The sequence below is a fragment of the Osmerus mordax genome, chromosome 2 (assembly GCF_038355195.1).
Source record: "Osmerus mordax isolate fOsmMor3 chromosome 2, fOsmMor3.pri, whole genome shotgun sequence".
NCBI lineage: Eukaryota > Metazoa > Chordata > Actinopteri > Osmeriformes > Osmeridae > Osmerus > Osmerus mordax.
The window spans coordinates 1,172,451-1,181,648 of NC_090051.1; the positions used below are offsets into that span (position 1 = coordinate 1,172,451).

At 41.2% G+C, this 9,198-nt stretch overlaps 1 protein-coding gene across 2 annotated transcripts; it reads right to left on the bottom strand.

The window, feature by feature from the left end:
* Nucleotides 1-6,601: 6,601 nt before the first annotated feature.
* Nucleotides 6,602-7,920, bottom strand: gcgb (glucagon b). Of its 2 annotated transcripts, none has more exons than XM_067228023.1 (4): nucleotides 7,849-7,920; nucleotides 7,552-7,657; nucleotides 7,323-7,471; nucleotides 6,602-6,891 (listed from the first exon to the last, which is right to left on the bottom strand). In XM_067228023.1, exons 2-4 carry the CDS (start codon nucleotides 7,644-7,646, stop codon nucleotides 6,797-6,799), a joined length of 339 nt encoding a protein of 112 aa, XP_067084124.1. In that variant the 5' UTR covers nucleotides 7,647-7,657; nucleotides 7,849-7,920; the 3' UTR covers nucleotides 6,602-6,796. The 2 variants fall into 2 exon arrangements, with proteins under 2 accessions (XP_067084124.1, XP_067084117.1); XM_067228016.1 differs by having other exon boundaries at nucleotides 7,319-7,471.
* Nucleotides 7,921-9,198: the final 1,278 nt, after the last annotated feature.

Genomic DNA, 9,198 nt, shown 5'->3' on the forward strand with positions numbered 1-9,198 from the left:
CAATGTTTCTCTGTTCCATCTGTCATAAGGTTCCTTTCCTCATCTCTCTAATGCTGATCCCTTCAAGGTAACACTTGTATCTATGTGCCCTTGCTTGATCATCCTTTGGTCGGTGAAAATTATTTTGAAATATAATTTAAATATTTGTGTTCCTTTTTGCATACTATGTGGCAGGATTGAAAAGCTTTTAATTCCTGTTTCCTAATGGGTAGAGACCACAGTTAAACATCACAGATTATTTCGCCTCCAAACAGCCGACCCATGTGTCTCACACGTTATCATGTTCCTCTAAACATAGTTTATATCACGAAGAGACCACTGCTTTCCGGAACTGTCTAAGGACTGCCAAGGATTTTAGATGAATATAAACATTTACATTTTATTCATTTAGCAGCAGCTTGCATCCAAAGAGACCAACAAAAAGGGTGTGATGAAAGTCCAGCACAAGTGCATTGTTTTTGCACAGTATTTCTGTGGTCAAAGCATGGTCTGCATTTACTAAGTCTGTATTTGCTAAACACAGGCATTTTACTGTCAGTGTAGTTACATTTATAAGCAATACATGCAGTAGTGAAGAATTAGAACGGATAGACTAGAACTATGAATTAGAAAATGTCCCTGCGTGTCATGGCTGCTATCATGTATGCAGCACGTAGCCTGCAGTGAGTCCATGTGTGTAGCCTGCAGTGAGTCCATGTGTGTAACCTGCAGTGAGTCCATGTGTGTAGCCTGCAGTGAGTCCATGTGTGTAACCTGCAGTGAGTCCATGTGTGTAGCCTGCAGTGAGTCCATGTGTGTAACCTGCAGTGAGTCCATGTGTGTAACCTGCAGTGAGTCCATGTGTGTAGCCTGCAGTGAGTCCATGTGTGTAACCTGCAGTGAGTCCATGTGTGTAACCTGCAGTGAGTCCATGTGTGTAACCTGCAGTGAGTCCATGTGTGTAACCTGCAGTGAGTCCATGTGTGTAACCTGCAGTGAGTCCATGTGTGTAGCCTGCAGTGAGTCCATGTGTGTAACCTGCAGTGAGTCCATGTGTGTAGCCTGCAGTGAGTCCATGTGTGTAGCCTGCAGTGAGTCCATGTGTGTAACCTGCAGTGAGTCCATGTGTGTAGCCTGCAGTGAGTCCATGTGTGTAGCCTGCAGTGAGTCCATGTGTGTAACCTGCAGTGAGTCCATGTGTGTAGCCTGCAGTGAGTCCATGTGTGTAACCTGCAGTGAGTCCATGTGTGTAACCTGCAGTGAGTCCATGTGTGTAACCTGCAGTGAGTCCATGTGTGTAGCCTGCAGTGAGTCCATGTGTGTAACCTGCAGTGAGTCCATGTGTGTAGCCTGCAGTGAGTCCATGTGTGTAGCCTGCAGTGAGTCCATGTGTGTAGCCTGCAGTGAGTCCATGTGTGTAACCTGCAGTGAGTCCATGTGTGTAGCCTGCAGTGAGTCCATGTGTGTAGCCTGCAGTGAGTCCATGTGTGTAACCTGCAGTGAGTCCATGTGTGTAGCCTGCAGTGAGTCCATGTGTGTAGCCTGCAGTGAGTCCATGTGTGTAGCCTGCAGTGAGTCCATGTGTGTAGCCTGCAGTGAGTCCATGTGTGTAACCTGCAGTGAGTCCATGTGTGTAGCCTGCAGTGAGTCCATGTGTGTAACCTGCAGTGAGTCCATGTGTGTAGCCTGCAGTGAGTCCATGTGTGTAGCCTGCAGTGAGTCCATGTGTGTAACCTGCAGTGAGTCCATGTGTGTAGCCTGCAGTGAGTCCATGTGTGTAGCCTGCAGTGAGTCCATGTGTGTAGCCTGCAGTGAGTCCATGTGTGTAGCCTGCAGTGAGTCCATGTGTGTAACCTCTCCAGTCCATGTATGGCTTTCAGTAGCAATGTCAGTAAAAGACAGTTCCCCTTCAACACTGAATATTCCGGATAACACAGCTGCTCAAGAAGGACATGCTATCATGTGTTAAAAGAACCGTATTTTCATTTGAATTGTCTCACGTAAGCCCTCTGTCTGTCAGCGGTCTGGAACATGTGTGTGATTGATGCACATGGGTCTAAGGGATTTGATTAACGTGAAGGTGCTGCCAAAGCCCACCAAGTTACACTCTGGACAGCTGAGGGATTTACAGTACAAAGTGTCCTGCAACATTATATTTAATTTAACTTCTCTCACACCTCACACCCACAGCCTGACCCACGGCCTGGAGAGGAGGAGAGGAGGAGAGGAGAGGTAGACAAGGGCTTGGACAGGAAGACTTGTGTTTGACATTACCTTTACTGTGTTTAAAACCCACCAATATTGTGTGCGGCCATTTTCCCATTCCTTCAGGGTTTAGTCTTGTATTTGGAAGCGTGTCCAGAGGTATAAAGCAGTGCTTAGTCATGCCTGCAGCTATCAGCTTCCACAGGGGCAGGCTAAATATGTATTAGATACTTTTTTTGTGTGTTTTTAAATGTCAAGTTATACCAGCAAGATGTAGGAATGATGGTGTTTTAATAGATGTGGAATCAACAGAGTGTTGTTGTTTTGAGGATTTTCTGCATCAAGAATCACATCAAGACTCTATTTTCAAGTTGTGTTTGTTTTTAACTTAACTGTATGTATTTTGTATGTTTTATATTTTGGAATATTATAATAGGAGTCTTCAATGTATCCTTTAACATAGTTGAAATGGTTTGTACAATATTGCTGTTCAAGATTGTGAAAGCAAATAACAGTTAAAAAGCGAATACACATATTTATTGAGATATGTATTTCATGCATGCAGAATTAAACATGATTCTTAGTTGCTTCATTGTAGATGTGAGTAAAAAACGGATATGAATTAGGCACTCAGTGTTATTAATGATTATTAATGATTATTTGTATTATATGTGAACTCTGCTAGTGAGATAATATGTTCAGTGGTGCACTTGACAACTTTAAATTCTGTGTTGTGTGTGTGTGTGTGTTGTTAGAGGTGCTTAGCATCACTTGACAACTTTAAATTCTGTGTTGTGTGTGTGTGTTGTTAGAGGTGCTTAGCATCACTTGACAACTTTAAATTCTAATTTTGAATAGCATCTTCACGCTTTACAACTGGAGGGAGATTCTGAAACAATAAGCGCACTAAATAACGGTCCTGGCTTTTTGTTTACATCACTACAGTATTTGTTGTCATGACAATCATGCCAAAGTGTATGTTCTTATTTAATGTAGTTGTAGGTCAGTGGTGGTCTGCTGTGTGTAATGCACAGGCATGCGCTCTATACCCATGAGAATCTCCTGTATGCCCACTATGAAATGAGCAGTGACACATGGGTGCAGGACAACACAGGGAGGAGATGGATCTGACGGCTGCCCCCTCCTTCATACTACACTGATGCAGACGTCTTTCTGTTTCAGTGCTACTCAATACTCACACTCCAGAGTCTCACACTAAGAAGTCATCGTTTTGGTGATGGGGCTATGATGCAGTTTCATCCCTAGAAATGAATGTGTTTTTCGGAAATTCCACACAAAATAATACTTGTGCAGTGTCTGCAGCAGGGTAGGATTTATGGCTACAGAAACAAATGCAAAAGCTCTTTTTTTCTAGAAGGGCAAAATGTATAGTATATTTATATCAAAGATCATTTCAAATATATATTTTCTTTGTATAATAGACACAAAGATTTTCTTCACATGTAATTTGCTATGCTATCAAATAAATGTATTGCTTCATGTTAGTGTACTTGTATTAGCAAAGTATTCTCCAATTATCAGATTTGTCTTGTTTCCAATTTTATTTATGTTTCAGAAATAATGTAATATGATCAGGGGAAAATATTGCTTTTGATCTTTGGGTTTGAACTTTGACTGAATTACCCCCTTGAATAAACGTCCTAAATTATTCTTATTAAGTGTCTCATTTATGTATTGTACCTGAAAACTGTAAACGTCAAACTGAATAAATGTGTATGATTGCATGTTCACTTCGTTTTTATTGACTTGTCTAGTCGAGTCCTGAGCTTTCACCCATCATTGCTGTTACGTTTCACTACTGGTTTTCGTTCCTCTTTGAACAAAGAAAAAATTAATTTTAGATTCTTGATATTGACTTAGAAGACAGACAAATAGTCTCCAGTTCTGCTCAGGATATCTGGCCAGCATATGACTGTCTGAGATGTGGGATATAAAAGGATTTGAGTGGGCTGAAGGGTTTAATTCAACAGATGGTTTGACACTTGTTCTGACAGCTCTGAGATGGACAGTGTCCCAAAGCGTGTCATGGAGTTGGCTCATGTGAATACTTGTGTAGTTTCATCCATGCCAGTGAAACCTGAGCAGTGTTGACCCAAGCAGTGATCCCTACATGAGCATGTTGATTGACGCGTGTTCCCTCATCTACCCTTTCTGTGGCAGTACTGTACGCTGGGACATCTCATCATCCAGAATAACCAGGATTGTGACAAGTCCTTCAGGTAACTGTTTGGATTCCTCCGAGTTGACCCTGGAGAATATGCTTATTGATGTATGACACATTCAGGCCTTACACGACTGAAAAAGGAATTTCACATTTATATAACTAATATTTATATAACTAAACGTCAGAGATGGAACAAGTTCACACATCTTTCACTCAAGTAGAAATACGGATACTCACTCACAAACACTCTGGTAAAAGTACTGACTATACTTTTTCACTCAAGTTAAGAAAAGAAGTATGGGCTCGCCAGGGCGTCAGGAGTCAGGTGGGCGTCAGGGCGTCAGGTGGCTGAGCGGTGAGGGAAGCGGACTAGTAATCTGAAGGTTGCCAGTTCGATTCCTGGTCATGCCAAATGACGTTGTGTCCTTGGGCAAGGCACTTCACCCTACTTGCCTCGGGGGGAATGTCCCTGTACTTACTGTAAGAAGCTCTGGATAAGAGCGTCTGCTAAATGACTAAATGTAAATGTAAAAAGTAGCCATTACTACTACCTGTTTTTGTGTTTTAGTAAAAGGTTTTTTAGACAAATTGTGAAGTACTGACACCAGAAAAATTACATAAGTACAGTAACAAAGTATTTGTTACTTTGTTACTTCCCATCTCTGCAACAGTGTAACAACAGTGTAACAACAGTCTAATAACAGAATAATAACAGTGTAACAACTGTGCAATCACAGTGTAATTATAGTGTAATGAGTGTAACAACAATGTAGAAACAACATAATAAACATGTAATAACGGTTACAAGCAGCAGAGTGTAATAACAACATAATAACAGTGTAACAACATAATAACAGTGTAACAGCAGTGTAATAACAATATAAAAACGGTGTAATAACAGTGTTATAATAGTATTATAACAGTGTTAGAACAGTGTAACAACAGTGTAATCACAGTGTAATCACAGTGATTCCACTGTGATTACACTGTTATCACAGTGTGATAACAGTATAATGGCAGTGTAACAACAGTGCAAAAATTGGGTTAGGGTTAGTACACACATCCTTCACCCAAGTAAAAGTACAGATATTCATGTTTAAAAAGACTGGTAAAGGTTGAAGTGCTTTTTCACTCAAGTTAAAGTAAAGAAGTGTGGGCTCCACAGTTTTAGTGTCACGCTGGTAACTGGACCTCACATCATATTAATACGTTAATACAAAAATACACTATAGACACTCAGCGCCTCCTTTGTGACATAGACAATTTTGAACATCTCCCGTATGGCCATGAGAGATCAGGTCTCTATTCTCAGTCATGTGGACATCGCTAACTCCCTCTGTCTCATCCATAACGTGGCCATTCTTCTTGTTGCCTTCTGCCTTGCTCCATGGTAGCTTCGTAGACTAGCTTACGTTTGTTGCGTGCGATAGCCAGGAAATGAAAAGAGCTGCGCAAAGATACATGCAATTATATTGATCATGCCACAAAATACATATTAAAACTAAAGTAACTAGCCTGGATTAAAAATTTAAGAAGTAGAAAGTACAGATATTTGTGTAAAAAATGTAAGGAGTGAAAGTGAAAAGTTAATAAATAGTGAAGTACTGATACCAGTAAAATCTACATCACAGCTCTGCTTATCTTAATGTAAACACTATGAGAAGACCACAGATGTTTTATAATACAGTTGACTTCAGTATGCCAGTATTTCAAACTTCAGTCCCTGTTTGGACCAGTCCATGTTGACTGTGAATAAGACACAGATTACTTTTCAAATGTCCGACTGGATACCATGTTAAATATTCAGATTCTGAAATGTTGTCTTTAACTGGGGCAAAAGTTTGTTCATACACAAGTCTTAAAAAAATTACGTTTCGTGAAGAAATCCAGTGCATTCTTTGAATGTGCCAACAAATCCAGACCCAGTACATACATGAGGATATTACTCTGTTGATTCTATAATTATTCTCTGTCTTATTACATTCAAACTGGAGTTCCAGAGAATATGAATTTAATGTGCTATATTAGGAAAGGAAAGTGAAACTAATGTATGAAACCTATGAACACGGGTTACAACCCATCTATAGACAAAATGTGTTCAATGCAATTCTCTTTAAACAATCTACGGAAATTATAAATAGTACTTTACCAGTTTTTTAATTGACCAGTACAAAGGATTTTTACTGAACATCATATTCCCATTAAAGACCAAAACAGCATTTATCAGTGAAATTTATTAGCATGACCAGATAAAGTAGGACACAGGTTATAAAACAGGCCGAGGGTGGAGAGGGTGGAGAGGGTGGAGGCGCATGAGCTGCAACAGACGAGCTGTCTGCTTGTTTGCAGGGGTCAGGGGTCAGAGGGTCAGAGGGTCAGGGGTCAGAGGGGACTAGGGGCTTTACTCTCGTCTGCCTCGGCCAGTTTTCAGCCAGGAGACAAACTCCTTGGCAGCCTGGTCCTGGAGGTAGGAGCTGACGTCGCTGGTGTAGGTCCCGTCCGCATGACGTCTGCTGGGGTTCCTGCACGGCCAGGGAATGGACCGGTCAGTTTGGCTTGATCAACGCAGATCACAAACTTTCTTTTCAAAAATATCTTGTAATTTCTTTTTTATATTTTATACCTATGAACAAGAGTTACTGGCTCCCAGGTGCATAGTACACACTGAACTGTATATTTGTAAGTAAAAAAATCCTTAATTGATACATTAGACTTCACTGTACAATTTTGTATTTTTCTATGGCATCGCCATGAGTTGTTAATTTCCTGCAAATATTAATGCCTTTCTGTCACAGTATGGTGCTTCAACACTGTAAAAGCTGTGCTGTGCAGAGTCATCCATGAACAAGAAATCCTTTGTTATAATCACAGAATCCAATTCACTAAGTGACAACAATCATCTTTCTAGTGATCACATGCCAGTCGGCTCAGAGAGCCAGAGAGACTCACCCACTTCTCTTTGAATTTTTCAACCACTGGACGAAATCTTGTGCTCTCCTCGTCTCCAGGTATTTACTGTAGTCGTTGGAGAAGGTTCCCTCTGAGTGTCTCTTCATGGCTGTGAGCTCGCTTGGGTCGTTGAACATCGAGTCCTCTGTCAGGCTGTAAAAACAGCAGACATACGTTGAGTTGAATGAAAACACGAGAAGCTGTTCCGTAATCATCTGAGGAACACTTCTTACCTGGAGTCATCCTCTGAATCCCCATCAGGCACCTGCCAGCTGCTCTGGACCAGGACCAGAAGCAGGAGACCAGCCAAGGAGTGGGCACCTTTCATCTTCTGAACTCCTGTGGAGAACAGCGTGAAGACAGCGGTGAGCTTCCCCTAACACTTCATGAGGACTGAATCCCAACTCAAGTGGAACAGTACAGACTGTTCAGATGAAACTTCTAGAAATAAAATGCCACTCGCTGGAGCTGTGGGATGGTAGGGGTATGAGACGTTAAGGGTTGGAAATGAGAAAAGAGGAGGAACTCACCTGTGTTCCTTCCTGGAGAGCTTCTGTGAGAAGGAGAGATGTGGATGTTCAAGTGTGGATGTTCTCTGGTGTCCTCTTCCCTCGGCCTCCCTGGAGCTTCAGAATGCTCCCTGCCTGGTCTGGCAGCCTTATATAGCAGAGCTGGGTGACAGTGTGCCCAGGTGACACCCTGCACACACCCTGCACACACACTGCACACACACCCTGCACACACACCCTGCACACACACCCTGCACACACACCCTGCACACACACCCTGCACACACACCCTGCACACACACACTCCACACACACTCCTCACGCCCTCCTCAGCACGATCGCTATTACTCTCGACCCATTACTCAGGGATCGTCTCAATGCACTGATATCTGTTTATTTGAAGACTGTCTTTGTTTGAGAAGGATATGTGGACACTTCCTGAGGTAGAAAAAAAAACTGTCACTTAAGGTGTTAAAATCAAACACGATTCCATACTGTCAAAGTAAATCAAATAATCATACAACTTCCTACCATCTGTGTTCAGGTTGGATTGAGTGGGAAACATAACTCTCTGTGGAAATATTGTGTGAGGATATATTCCCAGTGGAATGTTAAAATCTCTTTTATTTTAACGTTCTTAGAATATCTAAATAGATTTTGGTTGCTTATCTTCCTCCGTCATAACTGGAACATATGGAGCAATAAGGCTAATTGTTTAGGTGACATTTAAGATTTTAAACAACATCTGTGGTCTCTGTAAAAATAAATGTATTTACAGGTGTCTAATACACAACACAGCTCTTGCTTTTATAGTACATACTACAGACAATTCGAGGTAACCAATAAACTACTTGGGAATAAACACTTTAAATTAAGGATACTTTAACTAGCATGTAACTACATATCAATCCCCTGAAGGGAAAGTTCTCAGTCCTCTGAGAGGACTTGCAATGTAGTTGCACTTTATTGACTAAGTACATATTAACATTTATCTTGTTTTGGGGTACGTTTATGTTACATGAATCTTGTTGAACACAGCTGTGTCGGACCCTTTTCTACATCCACAGCCTCCCATTACCCAATGACACAAATCATAAAGCATAAAAAAGTATACCAGACCGCCTTCTTACACTTGGCCTCCCCATTACCGTGCCTTCTTACACTTGTGTAATAACCCGTGTCGCTAAAACATACCACTGAATAAATTGAAATGTGTACCTACACTGTTTTTACCAAAGGTATTGCAGCAGTATGTCGTTACACAGTGCTTAATGTAACTTTAATATAAGATGTGAGCCACTGCTTGTATTGATAGCCTCAACAAACCAATCATGTACGTATAAATGCAACAGTAAAGAGATAATAGATGTA

Excerpts from the sequence above, each read along its gene's own strand:
- gcgb (XM_067228016.1), bottom strand. The coding sequence starts at position 7,646 with ATGAAAGGTGCCCACTCCTTGGCTGGTCTCCTGCTTCTGGTCCTGGTC. Across the intron at positions 7,472-7,551 it reads GATTCAGAGGATGACTCCAG|CCTGACAGAGGACTCGATGT; the intron begins GTAAGAAGTGTT and ends CTGTTTTTACAG. Across the intron at positions 6,892-7,318 it reads AAAAATTCAAAGAGAAGTGG|GAACCCCAGCAGACGTCATG; the intron begins GTGAGTCTCTCT and ends CTGGCCGTGCAG.